Here is a 21,631-nt window from a genome sequence, read left to right on the forward strand (position 1 = left end):
AAGCTGATTTTACAGAAAATAACCATAAAAAATGTCGGTGTAACATTTACTCGACCTTGCTGGTAATCTTTATTGTATCTTTTTATTATTCTGCAGCATAACATGTCCATATTCTGACTTTGACCTTTTGTTACTATATATGAGTTGAGATGTCCAAAATGTCCATTTAAAAAGACACTAGTGCTAACTATACAGAATATACTGATGTTAAGTCTATCACCATTTTTGCATCAAATAAACATGTTATGCATTAAGAAATGTGTTTGTTTATGTAAATGGACATGTGTACACTGTAAAAACACAAAATCTTACCAAGTATTTTGATCTGGTTTCTAGTGCAAATGCATTTGGTCACTTGAAGTAAGACAAAACTAAGTTATAAGTAAATTTTCAGCAAGATATAGGAGCTTGTTTAAGTAAATAATTTCTTAATGTTGATGAAAGATTACTAGTCCCACTTATGAGACAAGATTTTTTCCCCTATTTTCCCTTATAAATGAAATAATCAGCCAGTAAAATTAGTAATTATTTTTATTGAATTTTAAGGTGTTATTGACTCAAAAGAAGCTACTATTTATTGCTGAAAAGTTGATTGTCTTATTCTAAGTCTATTAAGATATTTGAACTAAAAACTAAATGAGAAAAGCTTAACATTTTGTGTCTTTGCATGTATTTGTGTGCACAGACATGTATAGCTGCAGGTATCAGTGCATATGTTGTGGGTTTCATGGGTTATGCCATGTTGTGCTTACCGTCTGTATATATTTAGTGTTTATAAAGCCTGATGAAGATCGGGTCAATGCCAGGTTAAAATCTTAGGAATGTAATTGATGAGTGCGTGAACCTTCTTTTCAATAAGAGCTTACGTTGCGTTTCCATTTCTCAGTGTGTGGGCTGAAGGACAGGCAGATGGCCTTTTCCTGTTGGTGATGCAGAATGGGGGATAACGTAGGTGTGAGCAGGAATCTGAGAGGACAGAGCGAGCTTTGACCAGGACAGAAATCTCCACTGCTTAGGTCACCCGGCCCACACCCCTGTTTGTGCCTCTTTCCCCTCTTCCATATTTCTTCCAGCGCACGTCTAGTACATCTTTGCATTCTCTGCCAACACTGGGTAAATAAAGACAGCTAACCTGTGGTAGCGGCACAGCAAGCGTGCTATTTAAGGTAGGCTTCGCACACCATGAAAGAATTTGATTTATCTGCAAAGCTCTGGTAATGAGAGTAAATCGTGACTCCTTAGCTGCTTTTCAGAGGTTCAGTCTTGAGTTTTTTCGATTAAAATCAACATGTACACACGGTGTAGCAGTGCTGTGGCTTTGATCTTCTCATACTTTATCTGCACGGTTAAACTGTCTTTTCTCTGTTGCTGTGAAATCCAGCAAAGCGCTGCGTGCAATCTTTTATCCTCTGCAGCTCTTTTGATTTGAAATTCACACATTGTCTGGAAACTATCCTTCCAAGCTCTTTTGGGTTGAGTGGTTCAAAGAAAAGGGAAAGGAGAGAACAACAAGGAGGTTTGCGGTCGTTTCTGTCCCCAAACGAGTAATTGGGCCGCGATTTGTGTCTGAACCTGCTACAAATAATACAGAAGTGAGTCGTGGCTCGAGCAGAAGCAGAATATCGTCTGTCACTTTGCGGCTTGTCAGTACCTTTGGGGGGAAAAACACTGAACTTCCTCTTGACTGAGCAATGCCACATCCAATCAGGACTGTAAATAATGCATGTTTAGAGCTTTACTCGTGGTTTTGAAGTTTAATGCAACAGACAGAGTCACCCAAAGTCTTGCTCTTTAAGCTGGTGCAAACCTGCAATGATGCAGAGGATTTCATCAGAGAAGCAGATGGTGAAACATTTGAATGGCATGGATCTTTTTTTAATGATGGACTTGTGGTTCCTTCGACATATTGTAAAGTCGCAACCGCAAACGCCTTTTTTTACTGGGAGTTTTATGTGTTAGACTTGCAAAAGCAAATCTGAATGAAAAACACTACATGGTTGTTAAAATTATTCACCAAAATAATCTGAGAAGTGTTGAATATATATATGTTTTTTTTTATTAAATCACATTTTGCTGCAATTAGAGCTGCACCTCTTTTTGGGCACGTCTTTTTGGGATGACATTTTTATCCCAATTATCTTTGCAAAATAGCTAAACCTCAGTCAGATTAAATGAAGAGCATTTGTGAACAGGAGTTTTCAGTTTTCCTGCAGACTTTTAACTGGACTGGTAATATAACACAGAAATAAGGATTTATTTTCTGTATGTTGAAAGTCCTGCTCTAGGATGGCACTCAATTTTTTATCTAAATATAAATAAAGCAGTTTTAGTTTTCAAAAGTGAGTCACTTCACATTACTTGATTATCTCTTTGAGTCACGCAGAGTTTGATTTTGATTCTTGCACATAAACGACCCACAAGGTGTAGCATGATTTAAAAAAGTAAGGTAAACTACAATCTCCTGTCTTATTTTCTTAAAGTGCCATGTTATAAAAGGCACTTTTAATAACTTAAGGAGTAAGAGAAGTGTTGTTGGACTGTAAGGAGCAAAAGTTGGTCAAAACTCAATGGCAAGCCGTTTTAACATTTAATAGGTAGAGGAGTGGATCTTTAAACTAAATATTAATAAATTAGTTATTTTTATTAAAAATACATTTTCAGAATAATTTTAGGTTTATTCACCTGAGCTTTGGATGTCTGCAGATCCTCCAGAGTTACATTGTTTTTTTTGTGTGAACTTATCAGAATTTCCAGTCTGTTTACGTCTTGGTAGCTTTGCAGCAGTTTGCCATATTTCCATTTTTAGGTGACAGATTTGGGATAAAGTTTTATAACCTAACTATTTAAAAACTCCAATAACTTTAAAATGAATCTGATATGTTCCTTTGTGTTCATGTTCTATATTTTCTAAAAAAAAAAACCCTCTGAGAAGTTCACAGAACAGATGGATTTATACTGAAATTACGTTAAACTCAGTAAATCTGAATACAAAGAAAGAACTTCTTAAGACGTTGATTTGCTAAAATAAGCAAAAATCATGTATTGTTTTCTTTCCGTTAAACAATTATGCACCACTTTGCCTTTGTTTACTACATATAGCACCAGTAAAATAGATTTTTGTGGTTGTAATGTTTTGCAGGATTCTGTGTTTTAGTGTAGAAATTGCACCAATCTCAGGTTGCTAGCAGAAATACCTCTCCTTCTTCAGTCTTCACTGTAGAAACAAATCTTTTCCTCCGAACTATCTGTCGCCCTCAGGGTTTTATTTTGATGTTGGCACTGATGGGGTCGTTGACTGTCAGCGCTCACATCCCCAAAAATGGCAGATTTTGAAGGCAAACAAACAAATATGGCTCCTTTCTGCTCTCACACTTCATTGTGTCAAACGTGGCCTCTGTTGCCTCACTCCTAAACACTTTGGGGAAATAAATAAAACCTGTCAGAACCCAACACAGGTCGCAATTTCATTTCTTTTAGCGGATTGGAGCTCAAGTAAGGTCCTTAAAGTGCTAACTGCATGCAGAGTCTCATGTGACCTCTGATTACCAGAGAAGGGAAAGAGGCAGAGAGAGGAGAAAAGTCTGTGAGGGATGTGCTGATTCATATAAGACTCGCCTACACTAACCAGAGCTGTCTGAGTCCGGAAGAGGGAGAAAAAGAAGAGGAGAGATAACGGGAGACAGCAATGGGAACGAGATGGGGATGATTCATGTAAAAAAAAAGAAAGAAAAAAAACCTCCTCTAGCAGATCTGGAGTGAGGTAACGGCACAGAAGAAAGAAACGGTAGAGAGAAGAATGAATGCACAGCAGAAAGGAGTTGAGGGTAAAGATAAAGAAAAGGGATTAGTCTGCCTTGAAAGAAAGTCTTTCCCTCATTGGGGAGCTGTAAACTCAAATGTTGACACTGCAACAAAGTTTTCTCCTCCTAATTTATGTCGGGTTCACTTTGTTGTAGACAAGTCCACCTGAACTTGGAGGAAAAGTTTTTAAAAGAAACCACACTGAAAGGCTTTAAACCAGGAAAAAAGTCTTTGTAGACGGGAATATTTATGATTCATAATACGGCTCAGTTTGTTAAAAGAAGAAACAAAGTCGGAAGTTTTGAACTTCATAAAGACTAAAATACAATATACTTTATTGGTCATCAAGGGGAAACTGTTATTTGTTGACAAGCTACTCCGTCCTTAGTGTTAAACAAGTATGACCATACGCAATATATTAAAAAAAAGTATAATTTTCAGCCAATAAATACGACATTTTTGCTTGTAATTTTTTAGAGATGTTGTCAGTAGTTCATAGAAAAAAAGAACAATGTTCATTTTACTAAAACATTTGCCTATAAGGAGTAAAATCAGAGAATTGTGAGAGGTCTTTTAATTTTTTCCAGAGCTATATCTATACATAAGAGTGATATTGTACATAAAAATCTATAAATGAGTCCAGAGCAAACAGAGACACTGAGTTGTAAAATTTTAAAATCTGATGGCTACAGGCAGAACAATTATTTAATTCACCTCTCTGTAAAATAAGTTTTTGTTTATTTCACTTTGTAAACTAAACTGTTGAAACAAAAGGACAAGATTAAGCTTGTTCTTTTGTTTCCACACTTTCCCCACTCAGCTCCTTCAGACTAGCTAGCAGCAATTAGCAAACAACTGCGATGTTGTGATAACTTACTCGAAGCAGCATTTCAGAAAGAGCAGGAGTTTTTAAAGAGACAGAAGCCCAATTTCAAGGCGTTAAATTAAGAAGTCAAATTTATTTTAAGTCATATTTAATATATATAGCATTTTTATATCAACTGAAGCTAATATAGTTACTTGATTGTGTTATAAAATGGCACTATGTGCCTGAAAAACACATAACGCGGCTCCTTTAGCATCTGAGCCAGAGTTGTGTGTGTTATGTGTGTGTTTCTGCAGCAGATGGATGTTTGCTGCTGTCAGGGCTATAGGCTTAGTTTTCCTGCAAACCCCCTGATAAGAACACACTGACCAAACGCAGCCTGATCACAGTCTGTGCACGTCTGCATACAGTATGGGAGGTTTAGGTGTCTGAGGGAAGCACAACTGGTGTTCAATCATATGTTGTGAATTGCATAAAAAGTAGAGAAACCTCACACCAGGATCTGTGAACCCAGAAAGGCTCCTGCTGCCATGAAAGCCACACATGTGAGTGTGTGAGTGTGTTTTCTGTTTGTGTGTCGATGCGCGTGGGCTTCTCCGTCGGTTTTTTTCTCCTCTTTGGTCCATCAAGATGAAGATTGCACGTCTTCATGTTGCCTTACATGCCCTCACACTCTAAAAGTCTGGAATAAAAGAAGCTTTTTGTCTGCGTTTGTTTTTTAGAGTTTAATGGAACGGAATAATGGGATAAAACCGCTGCTGTGTCGAGATTCAGGGTTTTTTCCTTTTACACACAGGACAGAGTTATTAAATATAGCTTCAATTGAGTACATCTGTGTAATAGTATTGATTCATATTTTATCAGTGTTACATTTCTTTCCTTTGATACAGATTCATGTAAGAACTTTACAATGTATTACATTGCAAACGTAATAAAAATGTTTGCATTATGACTAAAACAAGGACTGCCTGGTTGTAATATATGCTTCACTCTTATATTTCAAGGGTCGTGGAAATTTCAGAGGGTTACAGTTGCACACAGCACTATGCAATGAATTGTTCATTTATTTAAATCAAAATGTTACAGGAGACCAAGAAAAAATATTTTTAAGGCAACATTGTGAGTTTATATACATTTGGTAGATTTTGCCTTTTGATTTCTTTGCATGTTTGAAGTCTGATTTTAGTAAAATGCTTTGGTTGTTCTCCCATAAGCTTCTCACCACAGTTTGCTGGGGAACTGTGGCCCATTCCCCCGACAGACAGAGCAGCTGTAAATAAGTCTGGGTTTTAGGCTGCTTTGTTCAAACACCTTTTCACGTCTGCCCACAAATTTTCTATGGAACTGACATCAGGGTTTTGAGATAGCCACGCCAAAAGTTTTAAGCCTGTATGTACAGTTTGACTGTATATGCAGACTTCTTTTTTTATTTGAAAGACCCAGTTTTGCGCAGAGTTTAGTTTGGGAGATGTGGGAATTTGGATAATTTCTTATATTTCAAAATGAACTGTTGAAGATAACCTGCTATGCAAAGTTCACATTTTACCATTTACTGCTTCTAAAAACGGCTCAAAAGTGCTTAAAAAAGTACAAAGCCCAGACAAGTTACCTAGTTATCCCAAATTAAGCTCCAGCACGTTTGGTCAGCTGATTTTACCGCTTGATGCACTGTACAATGGCTGCTGGAAAAGACTGCCGGTTTTGTTGTTGGCTTACTTTCAGAAACTACTTATTGCATTCTTGTTGGTTGTCCAGGAGGCTCTACTTCTGCTTTTCAAAGATGTACAGTTGCATAATTGTACATCTGCTTGCAACCATTTTCACATGTGAGTGTAAATGTTGAGTTGGGGGCGTGGCTAGCAGCAAAAAAATGCAGTGAACATGATTTGTTTCGTCCATAGACGCATAATAGGTTCCCTTTAAGACTTCAAGACAAAATTCTTCTGAATACGGGTCAGAACTGCGGAGCCACTGACTTCAGAGAAAAGGTTGTGGGGCGAAAATGTGGGACATCATCTCCATTTGTGGGAAGGTCAAAGGATCGAAGTGCTGGTCAAGCCTGTGCTGTTTTATATTCCCTGCCTCGCCTCCATGTAATAATCAGAGAGTAAATTCAGAAGGGTCGTCCTGTAACAAACACACACTGTGCTCCTCTGTTTGTGTAGCTGCGGAGCGGCCCTCGTGGCCGGGATGCCGGTGTGTGCCGTGCCAGTCCACTGTGGACGGTGAGGGGCCAGAGGAGGCGACCGAGTGCCGGAGACTGAGAGGAAGCAGCCCCCACCAAACAGGAGAGATGAACCTCTGCTGGAATGAGATCAAACGCAAGTCCCACAACATTCGGTAAGAGGAAAGAGAAGCATATTTTCTCTGCTTTGGCTGCATGGTCTCTGCTTTCATCTGCCCTACTGCTTTTGACTTAAAAATCTAAAACAATTTTCAATGACTTCTTCATTTGTAAGATGCTTTGGGAGGATAAACCAGCAAGTACACATGATTTTAGCACAAATTGCTTTGCAGAAGCTAAAGTAGATGCAACTAAAATTTGTAGTTTGTAATTAGACACATAAAAGGTCTTTAGAAGCCACAGCAAAAGATTTATACATGAAAAAGACTGACTAAAATGAGAACGTAAAACTATGGCATAACATGAATTATGGCTTCAAGGCAAACATTTCTCAGTTTGCTTGGGTGTTTTGGCTCAACTTTCCTATCATGAAAGATGCACAGACTTAAAAGTAGGCGGTATTGTGCTCAAAGATATTCAGCTTAGTGCATTCATGAGACATTTCTGTGAAATCTGAACCATGGCTGGACGATATGGCTGAAAAACATATCATGATATAACCTTGTCACATCAGTCAATATCAATAATTATTGCTTATTTTTTAAATTTAAATATCTGAAAGGCTGCTAAGCTGCTGGTGTGACGTTTCCTGTTTTATCCACGCTGCTGTTTATGTTTTAGCAGTTATGTGGCACAGTGGTGGAAACTGAAACTGCTTGTGCGCCAGTTACTCAGCAGGTTGTTGCTAGGTAACCAAAGAATGAATGAGTTGCTAGGCAACCAGAGAGTGAGTGAGTCAGTTGCTGCCACTAACTTTTCTTATCTGACCGTAAAAGGGTGAGCAGCTAAAGTCTTTTTCTTCACCTACATCTCCCAGAATATTGAATATCAGAGATATTATCTATTGGTATTGATCATGTGTCTAATATTGTTATGTTATTGATTTATTGTCCAGTAAAAACTGTGAGGCTTGCTTTCATTTTACAAGTACGTTGTTGCTGTTCAATCAAGTTGTGCTCAAACTAAATCAGTTTTATATATGCAGAGCTAAACCTAAAAGAGGCCTAACGGTTGAATCTAGTTTACAAATGCAACAACGTCTTGAAGTTATTATTACCTGAAACGAGGTGCGACACTATTTAGCAGACAATATCTGTGAACTGAATTTTGAGTCAGTTGAAAATGTTAAACTTTTACAACACTTTCTGAAGCTAAAGAGAGTCAGCAGAGCTACATTGCCATTCAAATGAAGCCATACTGCTGAAATATTTTCATTTTCTCACATTTTTAATAACTTTCTGCTGCTTTTTGGAGTGAGTGAGTAGTTAACAGGTCATCCCATCTGCACTGTGGGTCCTTGCAACTCCTCCAGAGTTTTCTGATTAATGCTCTCCATACCCATGTGTTAACAGGTTTTAAACTGTGTCTGCTGGGTTTTTTGGTTTTCATGAAGCTGTTTGTTCACTAATATTCTCAATCAACCAAGGAATTACACTCAAGTGTACTCTTCACTAAGTAGTTCAATTTTAAAAGCAATTGAAAGGACTGGATTTTATTAAGAGGTGGCAAATAATACAAATGGACAACAGGCTTAGCCGATTTTTCTGTCCTGTCAAATAAAATCACTACAAAATACATAAAATTCAAATCTGGTTCCATTTTCTTATAAAGAATTTGATTATTATACTTTTTTCTACACATTCAGACTCAGGAAGGCTGGGTTTTTGAATTTACAAAGAGTTTCATTCTATGCCAGCAGTCAAAGCCTGAGATAGGCGATTGTTTTGCGCAACAAGCTCTCAGAACTACATGACATCTGTGCCAGCCATCTGAGCTATGCCATTTAAGTGTTTACAGCCTGGAGTGGGATGACACTGAGTGTGTGGGTGCCCTCATGTACCCAGCGCATCCAACTTTGTGCCACTTTGACATCTGCACTTCCCACATGCTGAGCACTACATAGAAACCATTAGCGTGGCCTTTTCAACCTTCTGCTAGTGCTGGTAATGTTAAATAACATGACATCCTTTGCATCTGGTGACGATGTTAAACTAATTGTTAGATGAGCCAACAACTGGAAGACAAGATATTCGCTATTATGTGTAATAATACATGTAGGACACACAGCTATAAATGTGCTCTGGTTAGAAAACACCAAAATGTGTCTTCCTTTTGTTAATTTGGATAAATCCTGGATAAAACATCCAGTTTGTCATCATGTTCAGCTCAAATAGTTGAATATTATGTGTCATTTGTATCTGTTCATAACTCCATCCATTTTGACAAAAATCTCAGTTCCACCTAAAGAAAGCAACACCATAGCATGACGCTGCCACCACCATGTTTCACTGTAGATGTGGTGTTCTTTAGCTGATTTTTATCATTTATGTGCTAAACCTAATTTTTTTATGAATGCACTCTTATCTTTTTTATTAAGATTTCTTAGTCCAGACATATGGAGATTATAGCAGATTGTAGGAAATAGCCAATACACTGAAAAAACACCTGATCTTACCAAGTATTAATCTAGTTTTTAATACAAATGTCTTAGAACATTTGAAATAAGATAAAACTAGCTGACAAGTAACTTTTCACCAAGCTGTATGAGCTTGTTTTAAGTAAATAATTCCTGGCAGACTATTTCACTTTGAATATGGCAAAAATGACTTCTTATAAGTGAAATAATCTTTTTCATCAATAGATTCAGAAATTATTTACTTGAACCAAACTCCTATATCTTGTTGAAAATTCACTTGTAAGTTGGATTTGTTGTATTTCAAATGGACTAAGATATTTGCACTGTAAACTAGACCAAATATACTTGGTAAGATCTGGTGTTTTGCAGTATATTGTTGGTAGTAATGTAGCTCCTTAACTGTTGCCTCTGTAGCCAGTTTCAGTCTAGTCTTTTCAGTAATTTCGTGGAAATATTTAGCTTCTCTAACGTCCCTGGTGTCCCATCTTTTACTTAAATTGCTTTTCTCCTGTGCTTCAGTAGTTTAGGATGCACACACTAATGCAACCAGATAATTGCAGCCAACATGTCTACAAGCTGCATAATGATGTGCAACATTTACTTTTTTTTTCTTTTATCATATGTTTTACAACAAACAGCCTTTTTAGATGCCTTCATTGTGTTTAGGCAATTAAAAAACGACATTTCTCAAGTAATACTGTGCATACTTCACTTCTGCTTGAAGTCATATTAATTATTGATATAATATGGGTAAATGCTGCTTCTACACTCGAGAGGTTTGTCAAAGCAAAACAATTACAACGGGTTCATGTAATTCTTTAATGCTTAATTGGAAAACATCCCAGCTCGCTGTTTCTTTAATTCTCCTGGCATCCTGTTTAGACAATTGCCCCCTTAATTGCTTGTTTGACCCTGATGTAGCTGAAAAGTTTGTGAGGGGAAGGATAGTTGTTAAATTGGGTAAGACAGTTTACCCTGCAGTCCTGCATAATGAGATCACTTTGCATGGCCTACAGTTGCTGTTTTCATCCAAGCTCCACTCTGGCTGCATCAGGATGAGCCAGAAAGATCGGGGAATACAGAAGGACGTTAACATAAGGGGTAAGGGTAGAAGGAGAGGAGAAACTGACAGGTGGTATTAAATCATCACACAGGAGAGATGTAGGGAATGGAGAAGGGCAGGATGAAAACAGGAATGAATGAGGAGAAGCTGTCTAACCTTGAGGCTGAGAGCTGTCCGGTGGAAGCGTCTGCCTGCATTTGATGTCCGCTGCTTGAGATGTACACAAAACTGGTTTTACAATGGCCTGTCTCGCTCTGACTGACAGTTCACTGAAGCTTTGTTACAATAAGATTCAAAGCTTCTGTCCATCCTTTCAAACGGCGTCCCTAAGGCTGTGTCTTCATATGGTTTGAGTGGAAGAAATTCAAATTTGTGCTGCTGGATTTTACTGTAGCGACATTCGAATATCAGGCCAACAGCTGTGTGAAACTTTAAAGCTGCAGTATGTAACTTTTATAAAATATATTTTTGAATATTTGTTGAAACTGTCACTACATTGTGACAGTATTGCATGAGTTTGTGGAAAAAAATCTAGCTTTTCTGCCTTCTTCCAGTGCTAAGTAGAAACAGCCAATCAGAGCCAAGGGGCAGGTCTAAGCACTGCCAATCATTCACATTTGAATGCTGCTCCTCCCATCCCCTTGTTTTTTGCTGTACAGCCAATGATGGTGGATAAGCAGTTTTTTCTGTAATAGTAAATTGTTTCTCCACCATTAGCACATTTAGCACGTTCACCAGGTTGATTGGCATCGCTAAGACCCTCCTCCTGGCTCTGAGTGGTTGTTTTTGATCTTGAATGGTTCATTACTTCAGACAGGAATAGCATCTGAAGAAAGAGATCAAGCATTTCTCAGATTATCTGTCACTATGTCATGACAAGGCAACAGTTTTAACAAATATGTAAAAAACATATTTTTTAAAAGTTACAAACTGCAGCTATAATTAGGCGCACATGCTACAAGTTAAATGCTAACCTGACTTTGTAAAAACTTTAACAGTGAAGTTGTTAACATGCTGTAATTTTTTAAAATAAGGGAAACAATGGTTAATTAGTTTTTTCTTGGACATTGTTGTGTAAAGTAAAGTAATACATGTGATGACATTCAGCTGTTCTTTAAGAAATATTTAGTCACTTTTGTTATATATTTTAACATTTAGCTCAATAGTTTTACTCTTAGCACACGGAAACTTCATTGATATAGTTTTTAAAGTTCAGTTTTCTCCACATTGACGCGTCTAAAAGGTTTTGTCTTGGTATTACTGGATTTCTGTGATGCATTTAATCTTAACATGCAGACTGATTTGGAATTGCATATTGGTCTTGGCTTTCTTGTAAATTTCCAAAAAATCAGGAGATTTTCTTATTATCTAAAACATGGACTGAATGTGTGCCCATCATTCGATTTACCTGGGAAAGATATGAAATTAAATAAAATTACAAATGCCTTGAAGTTGTGTAAGGGTGCGTCCACACTGCAGCCTATTCCGATTTTTTGGCAATTCCGATTTTTTTGCCGGGGCCGTTCACACTGCCAGTAATTGCGACCTGTATGCGTTCTGCAGTCTGAACAGGCAAACGACCTGAAAGTGTCCCGCATGCGCAGTAGAGGGCGCAATAGCGTCAGCGTTCTCAATGTTCTGCCAACCGCCATAAAAAGAAGAAGAGCTCAGTGTTTGCGGAAGTAAACATGGAGGCTAACGGTGGAGCTTAGCTTATATATTTGAAGTTGTTGTCCAGCCGGAGCAGCACATGTTAATATCCTATTAAGTCCGTCAACAGCTATGACGACTATATGAGGATTAAGTTGTTTTTCTTCCCGCTTGCGTGTAGGATAGTGAGATTTGTTGAGAATCAGTGACTTTCAGTTCGGATAAATGCGACCTGAACATTAGGTCGCATTTGAATGGGATACGTATCAGATATGGGTCACATTCGTAAAAGAATCTGACCTGTGCTGTTCACACTGCCATGAAAAGATCCGATACAGGTCGCATTATGTCAAAAAAAATCGGAATTGGGTCACTTCAGGCTGCAGTGTGAACTAAGTTGTTCTTTTATTACAAGGATCACATCAAAATTAATTTTTTTTTAATCTAACAGATAATTTGGATCGTCCAACAAAACCAAAACATTACATTTATAAGCATTTTTACTGTTTGGGAAATACAGACAGTTTTACTCTAAGATTTAATTTATTCAGAAGCCAATGAGTGAATTAACAGGAATCCCTTAAGGATGTATTTGTGTTCAATATGCAAAATGTGACCATTTTACAGAAAACAAATAAGTAAATAAAATGAAACAAAATTGAATTAAAAGAGAGAGCCCCTCACTGCTACAGGTAAAATATATTGGTGTTAGTTTTTAAAGGTCAGTACCAAAATAGATCATAATAATTTAAGTAAAAACAAATCCAGTTAGTGTTTTAACATTTTAACAGTTGATTGGGAATTCTATCGTTTTCCAAACTGAATGGAACAATGAATATTTATTTTAGATTTTATTCCCCGGATATTTCCTGTCAATTACTTCAATCTTCCTGCTGGTCCAACATCACCTTGCTGCTCTTGATTGTAGTTTTTAGATAAATTTATCAATTTCTTTGCACTTGTTGCGATCAAACATGGTTCAGATTTTAATATTATGCTTAGACAAATAAGAAGCAGACATCAATAAAACCAGTTTTCTGTACTTCTTTGCAGATAATTAAACTACGGAGGGCTTGGGGTGACAAAATGAAATAAATAAATATACCATCAAATACATACTTGTAAATCTCCTATTAAATTATTTAACTAAATGTATCATAAAATTATTAAAAACATAGATCATTAAATTTACCACTAATTAATATATTATCACATAATTAAATACATCAATAAATAACTATGTGAAATATACACTTAATTAAACATCCCATAAAACAGTTAAATTCCCATTAAAAAAATACATTTGAATAAACTTTTACTTAAAATTATATTGAATTATTTCACAGTGTTTGTTTATTTTGTTGCTCCTTTTCGAGTGAAATAAGTTAAACTGTCAAACTCAGCCATTTACTACTAAATAATTAATTATTGGTAAATGTAATTATTTAATTATGTTTTTAATCAGTTTATGATTCATTTGAATAATTAATTGGAAATTTACATTTATGTCTTTGGTGATATTTTTTACGGCTGCACAATATATTGGCCCTAACATCAGTATTGACCGATATCAGTCTTTTTTTTATGTATCACCTGATAAATAAAACTGGGCCAATATTAACAACCAATATTTATTTCCAGCTTCTTGTCGTCTGTTTCTGGTTGTTTTTTTCCAAATATGTCAAACATGTAGAGAAATACAGAGAATATCGGTAAATATCGGTTATCAGCTATAATTATTGGTGCATCCCCATTTATTTAATTTTGTTACTCCTAACCCTGCATATTAAACATATATATGTCCAAATCTTAGACGCATCAGTCTTTATCCTCGTCTAAATTGCACTCCAGCTGCAGTTTGAAGAAAGCCAATTGTTTTCCTCCACACTGCAGGAGTAAAGCAAGGATCCACCTGTTGCTGAATTGTCATGTAAGGCACAGTGTGGTGTTTTTTCATGTGCTGCTGGGTTTTAGTTACCTACCTTCAGACAGATTTCCCATGTAGTGCATTTGATTCAGTGTCAGGCATAAAGAAAACAGTATCAGGCATTGTTAGAGCTCCCGCTGTGCCACACGGTGACATGGCCGTTGTTTTGCTCTGCAGGGAATGCGTGCGGCGCTCGGTGTGGGCAGCTCAGGCGCATGCTATGAATTGTTTAGCTCCGTGGCTCGGATGGCTGCAGAGAGCCAACCGCCCACGCTTGGCATCCGTCTGAGGGCAAACGGTGACCTCTGAGTTTGTTTTTATCTCCGTCTGCTCTCGTCGTTACCTCAATGTTCCTGTTTCTACTCACAGCTGCACACCCTCCTCGTTTAAAGTTGCTGGAGCTGCCATCCCAGCCTTGTTTGCTCTTACCTCTTCTGCTGTTGTGGTAATTTCGCTCATCCTTTTGTCCTCCCTACAACTCCATATAGAAAGTAGGTGAAATGCCCCGTGGTGATATTTTGTTCCATTTTTCCCTTTTCCCTCAGGAAAACTGCTGCACAAAGCCTGCAGGACTCACTGAGCCCCAGTTACATGTTAATCCTAATTATTTTATTCAAGGTCAAGGGTTTAAACCTACTTCTTCTACAATAGATGGGCAGTTCATTTCGCTTTCACTGCCGTCTGAGATTAACTTTAAGACTTTATTTTTGTGTTTCTAACAAAGCATGAACAGCCACATTATTCTTTTTTATCTACTGACCGTCAGAAGTTTGCTTAAACTCCCCATGGCCTCTAAACGTGTTAACTTCAGGGCGTTAATTATTCATTTTGACCATTCAGCATAAAAGTTACATTTATGTAAAAACAAGTAATGACTGAACAAGTCATTCCATCCATCCATCCATCCATCCATCCATCCATCCATCCATCCATCCATCCATCCATCCATCCATCCATCCATCCATCCATCCATCCATCCATCCATCCATCCATCCATCCATCCATCCATCCATCCATCCATCCATCCATCATGATCAGTAAGTATAAATGATAAAATGTTGTAAATCTTTACTTCATTACAAAGACTGATTATTATTGGTGTCACTTGTCTGGGTTTGGATATTAAAATCATTAATTACATTTTTTACCATCATTTATTTTCTCTTATATCTGGATCTGGTGCCGTTTCTCTCTCTTTTGATCCGACTTGGACTCGATGCGACTCACAGAAAAGACGGAGGAACCCTGGAATGAAAATGTGCCGAGAAGAAACTCACGTCTTTCAGGGCTGCAGGCCTGACAGAACAAGTCTTGTTATACATTAATGATACAACAAACCACTGGGGAATTAGGAACCCCATGAATAATTTGATGAATTACCTCTTTGCATGTAGGTGTGTGCGCGCCTTTGCCTGGCTTGAAATTAAACAAAAGTGAGGAGAGCAGCGAGCTGTGTCTGCTTACCAGCCATCATCTGCTTCACAGTCGGAGCCTGGACAGATTAGAAACAATGCTGGGTTTTCTGGATGACTACACTGTTTGACTAACTGGAAATAATAATCAGGCCTTTTACACACACTGTACCATCGCATGCTGAAGAGTTTATATGACTCAAATTAAACCCTCAAAGAGGAAACATTGTTCTGTTCAGTGACGTGCGGTGAGGTTCATGACTGGGGAGGCAAAACTCATCTAGAGTCAGATGTACAAACCCAAAATCTTATATTTTAGTTTTAACTGGTTAAAGCTGATACATAAAGCATTTTTATAACAACTGAAGTTAATATAGTTACTTGATTGTGCTAAAAAACGTCGCTGTCTGGAAAACGCAGGATGTTTATTGTGCTTTTCTTACTTTGCTACTTACTACGCTGAACTTTTTACTCTTACTTGAGTAAAATTTCTGGATTTTCTACCCACTGAATGAAAAACAAACATATTTTAACCAACGTTTCACCAGACAGACAGACACCTGCAGGTTTCATCAGTTTTTTTATTTAGATAAACTGGTTTTGAAAAAATGTTTGTGTAGCCTCATTCTGTTATTTTGTAATTATGTTTTTAATATGAATAATTTAGGTCTTTGAAATACCTAGTTTTCCATCTAACTCCGTATTTTTATCTGTCTGATTATGTCATTTTTAAATATTAAACGATTGAGAATTTGATCAGATACTCAGTCGCCTTTTTACCAAATACTTTTTTACTCTTACTTGAGTAAAAATATGTTGAAGTCGTACAACCTTGGCTACTCTACCACCTCTGGTGTTAAGTGAAGCTTTATGATTTCATCGTGGCGTAATTTTACTTACATAATCTATCAACTTTTGACTTATGAAACATCTTTAAAAAATGACCTGTGTACGACTGAACTATGTTCTACTTCTTTCACTTCTTCATTCTTCTTCCTCTGACAAGCATAACAAGTCATCTATAATGAATGAATATTGGGAAAAACTGAGATTTATTCTGCAGAAACCCTGGAAGGCTGCGTTCACCCGTGGGACGCAGCAGAAACAGGGACTCCCTCAGCCTGTGTTTCTGTGTCAGGATCTGATAGATGAACCACGAGGAGGAATGCTGCACTGCTACAAAAGCCCCCCACTCTCTGATGCTCATAAACGGTTTGGAGCACGGCCGCCTCTATCCACAAACAAACCCAATAAAAAGGGACCACTGCCTCTGAAATGCATAAACTACATCAATGTTTTTCCTTCAGCATGCAAACCACACGGCTTTACTTCTGTTTCCTTGGATTTCTTTGTCGTCTTTTGGTTCTTCCGTCATCTTTTTGTGTCTACAGCCACCACTCCATCTCTGCTTTTGCGTCAGGTAACATAAAAGAAAAAAAAAAAAAGCAGCTTCCTTCCTGGTATGCGTCTGTGCAGAGCTGCAGTTTTCTCTGTGTGTGGAGTGATATTGAACAGGACTTTCATTCATGTCTTATGTAACAGTGCTGCGTGTGGAATGGCTTTCTGCAGAAACACTTCGGATCAGATTGTTTAATGTTCATCATGCAGAGACCCGTGAAAGCGGATGACGTTCGGTACCACCAGTCGTCAGACTCTGATGTAAAAGAGGGCATGAATGTTGGTTAATCATAGCAATGAGTCACTCTCATATGAGGAAGACTGTTCCTGTTAAGGCATAATTTGTGTTTTTTTAAGCCTACATTTGTCATATTTTAAGTATTTCTAATTATTATAAAATCTTTGTTTGCCCAAGTTTGCCGCTGGTTAAATATTATGAGCCCGAGTCGTTCTTCTAATAAATAAAACGCATAAACAAGTTTATTTACAGCCAAGCCAGCATCCAACACTGCCCTTTGTCTTCATAAAAAATGGTTGCCGTAATTAATTTCCCTTTAGCTGCACTTATTTAGACTTGAAAAGCATTTCTGCTGTCTAGTCGGTTCTTCTCCCATAAGATGGTGCTTTAAGACATGCATCATTAAGGATGAGTCCCGTTTTAATAGACAGGCTTTTTAGCCCTGGGATTTTTCAGAAGCACAATTAGAAATGAAGGAATTGTTGCTGCAATTTCACTTAAACTCACAAATGCAAACATTTATTAGGTTAACTTAAAGTTTTACTAAAATATTAGAATAGAATCAAATTATTTTATTGTTATTGTACAAGAAAGTACAACTAAATTTGAAAATATCAGCTTCCGAAGGCAGTGAAAAATAAATAAATAAGTATATGAAGTATAGTAAAAACAAATAGAAACAACCAGAATGTTATGTTCAAGATATTAGAAATATTGCTCTTAAAGTTTATCGATATTGCACTAAACAAATACGATGGTTCAGGGTTTGTTTCTTGGGAAGCAGTAATTTTTTTAGTATGTATGTTCTTGTCTTAATTAAATTAAACCATTATCTAAAAATCATACAATTAATCCAACAAGTTTTCAAAATTTCCAAATTTCTCTATTTGCTAAATGGAATGAAATTAAAACTTGCAGCTTACATAATGACACAACCAACTGCGCCAGTGGCAGTATTATGCTGTGTAGCTATTTTGGTGACCTTTGACCCTCGAAAAGTGGACGACATCATGAGGGCAAAATAATATAAAGAAATACTGAAAAAATTATCTTGGAAGTTAAAGTTTTAATGGTGCGTTCACTCCAAACGCGTTTTGTGCGTCAGAAACACTTCTGGTTCGAGGCTTCTGGTTCGACGCGTGTGCACTTTGAATTCAGACGCTTGACGTTTTGCTCTGGAAGCGTCAAAATCGCTCTAGGCAGTGTTGAGAGGAGAATCCTTAGCATACGTGTTCTTCAAGCTGCCCTCGATGCATAGAAGTTTGAAAGTAAACCATCTGACACTCAAAACGCGTTTGGTGTGAACGCAGCATCAGAATGATAACGACCTTAAGAATACGGTTAAAATAGTTAAGAATTGCTTTTAGAACAGCAAAATCAGTGGCTATTTTCATTATCAAATTAAAATCCTGCTTTCATGTATTGTTTTTATATTGTTGTTTTTATATTACGTTCCCAGAATCATCCACTAACTATTATCATTTTCCATCTTTTGACAGCCTTTCGTTGCCCTAAATCTCCACAATTATTTAATTTTTTTTTGCTCTACACAGAAAATGTGGATTATTTGAAATGCATGTGAACATTGCAATGCTCTGCATTTCTAATACAGTTGCATGTTTTCCTGTTATTATGCAAACGTATGTTAGCATAACCATCAGAAAACTCTGATCTCAGACATTTGCAGAGCGCAAACAGCCTCTGTGACCTACAAACTCTCCCCAGTTACACCAGTTCTGCGTGTAGCAATGGAGAAAAACTCCGGTACCTAATGTCGAGACGCATGTTGGATGTTACCCTGACTTTAGACATCAAACGTGACCCCCGCTGTGCAGAAATTAAAACGGGAAACTGAAGGAGGCCAGCAATTCAGGAAAGGTTGGCAAACATGCGCATAATGTTTACGCTTTTATGATACAGCATGACTTATTTATGATGAAGGTGAACATTTTTACTTAACCTCCTGCTGCCAGCAGAGGCAACAGCTGCGCCGCATGCAGAACCTTGATTTAGTTCACAAATGATCGTTTTGGCTAAATGATTGTTTGCCTGTTTTCTTGTTAGTCTGGATATTTGGGTTGTGCACAGGTCACACGCTGCAGCAAGTCTGCATAAGTCCAGACAAACAGCAGCGCTGAATTTCATTTAAACATTTATTAATACAGACAAACAAAGCTTATTGGATGAAGAATAATCTTAGTCCCTTTACAGCTGGTTGCTAACGACTGCACCAGGGAATGCTTGAGGATTTGATTTAACTGCTGGAATAATTTTGCTAAATTAATTCTTGTGCTACCTGGAAAGATATGCTTGGATTGAAATGTGGGAGTAGACGCATTCAGAATCACAGAGTCTGTAATTTAGCCATCACAGCACTCTCTTTTACGAGTAAAACACATGTTTTAACTCCTGATTCAGAGATAAAACGCAGACTGCTTCAGGTTCAGTGGAGGGTTTCCACACTGTCATCATCCTAAACCCCACAGGAAGTCAGTGGAGTATTGGGAAAATCAAGATAAAAATACCAGATTTCACACAAAAGGACTAAAATGTTGAAAAGCATCAGTTTGTGTTTAACTGGCTGTGAGTAAAAGTTCAGATCTTTGGCTCTAAGCACCATGAGCGGGTTTTCTATTTATATTTTTGTTAGAGATAAGTGACCAGTTGTGAAGAATCTGTTTGACAAATTGTTGAGGAAAAAGTGAGCCGCCTGTGCTAAACTACGTCACTGCTCATACCGTGGGAATTATTCAAGCTTTGACTGTCGTCAGGCACTGGACTGAAAATGAATGCAAGAGAAGCTAAGTTAAGCAAACTAATAAAATTCATGAGCATCACTTAAGCAATTTTCATTTTGCATTTGCTTCTTGACTCTCATTGCACTGCAAAAACACAAAATCTTATCAAGTTTTTTTTTATCCACAGTCGTTTTTACTGGAATTATTTTCATACACTTGAAATAAGACAAAACATAAAAGTAACTTTTTAGCACAATACATGAGTTTGTTTGAAGTAAATAATTCCTTGAAATTGATTAAAGAAGGGGCTGCACAGTGGCGCAGTTGGTAGAGCTGTTGCCTTGCATCAAGAAGGTTCTGGGTTCGATTCCCGGCCCTGGTCTTTCTGCATGTTCTTCCTGTGCATGCGTTTCTCCGGGTACTCTGGTTTCCTCCCACAGTCCAAAAACATGACTGTCAGGTTAATTGTTCTGTCTAAATTGTCCCTAGGTGTGTGTGTGCATGGTTGTGTGTCCTGTGTGTCTCTGTGTTGCCCTGCAACAGACTGGCAACCTGTCCAGGGTGACCCCACCGCTCACCCAGAACACCAGCTGGAGAGCACCAGCACCTCCCAACCCCACCAAGGGTGCAAAGAAAATGGATGGATGATTAAAGAATACTAGTTCCACTGGCAGATTATTTATCTTAAAAAGACACTTTTCAGTGTTTTAAAGTGAAATAATCTGCTAGTGAAACTTGTAGTTTTTCTTCAATATTAAGGAATTATTGACTTAAATTAAAACAAGCTCCTACATCTTGCTGGAAAGTTGACTTGTGAGTTAGTTTTGTCTTTCTTCAAGTGTACCAAGATATTTGCACTAAAAGCTAGACCAAAAATAATTGGTAATATTTTGTGTTTTTGCAGTTCACACAATGCAATGCAATGTCTTCTCCTCTACCAATAAATTCATATTTTAGTAACACCCCTTCCTCTCTTTTTTTAAATTCCCACTCAAAATGATCAGCCATGAAACCGTGACCTAAACAAAGCAAACTCAGAACACAAAACCATAAATTCATCTATTTTGATTCAACAATTTCTCAGTGTGGCTTCCCTTGAGATGCAAAAAAAAAAAAGATGTGAATACTAACTAAACGCCGTGGTGCTGTGTCAACACGGCCCGTCAGGATTTAATTTTCTTTGCCAGCTTTTGCAACATTTCTGCAGCTGACAAGAAAAGAAACGGAGAAAAACAGAGCTGTGCGGAAAACCTCTCTGTGCCCCGAGGCAACGAGCGCCTTAAACTGCAGAAACGCTGCACAGATTCCATACGTTAATTAATCATTGATGCAGAAACGCTCTCTGTCTGATTGGAGTCGAAATTTTGTTTGAACTTAGTATTTGTTTGGAATGAGGTAATCGAGATTAGCAGATATATATGCATCTATATATATATTTCACATGTCAGAACAAAGTTAAAAGGAACACAAAACTCAGGTGTTGTTTTCATATTTTTATCTTCAACTCTTTGATTTAAATTTTTCACCTCAGCTCCCACAAGCTATCCGTTTTCATGGATGTTGTTTTATACTTCTGCAGCTGCAGCGGAAATCTGTGTATTCTCGGAAAAATGGAAGATCAGTCGCTCTAGCATTGCAGATTTTCTCTCTAATTAATCTTTTTTCATGAAGGAAGCAGAGAAAATTTAAATATCTGGGGGTTTTATGTGGCTGTATTCATGCAAAGGAAGCATCATGAACTATTTGGTACCAAAGCTGCTTTAGAGGAACTGAAAGCTTCCAATCAGGGTTCATAAGTGATATTATCTGGTTATACAG

At 37.5% G+C, this 21,631-nt stretch overlaps 1 protein-coding gene across 3 annotated transcripts in view; it reads left to right on the forward strand.

The window, feature by feature from the left end:
- Nucleotides 1-903: 903 nt before the first annotated feature.
- drp2 (dystrophin related protein 2) overlaps nucleotides 904-21,631 on the forward strand; it is a 119,258-nt gene continuing 98,530 nt past the window's right edge. Inside the window, exons 1-2 of one of the 3 annotated variants that reach the window (XM_081611750.1) lie at nucleotides 904-1,166; nucleotides 6,793-6,967. In XM_081611750.1, the coding sequence (XP_081467876.1) occupies nucleotides 6,921-6,967 (47 nt within the window). In that variant the 5' untranslated portion in view covers nucleotides 904-1,166; nucleotides 6,793-6,920. The remainder of the gene's footprint in view (nucleotides 1,167-6,792; nucleotides 6,968-21,631) is intronic. The other 2 variants (XM_081611748.1, XM_008420714.3) reach the window with 2 other exon arrangements.

The sequence above is a fragment of the Poecilia reticulata genome, chromosome 10 (genome assembly GCF_904066995.2).
Source record: "Poecilia reticulata chromosome 10, P_reticulata-male-v2, whole genome shotgun sequence".
Classification (NCBI taxonomy): Eukaryota; Metazoa; Chordata; class Actinopteri; order Cyprinodontiformes; family Poeciliidae; genus Poecilia; species Poecilia reticulata.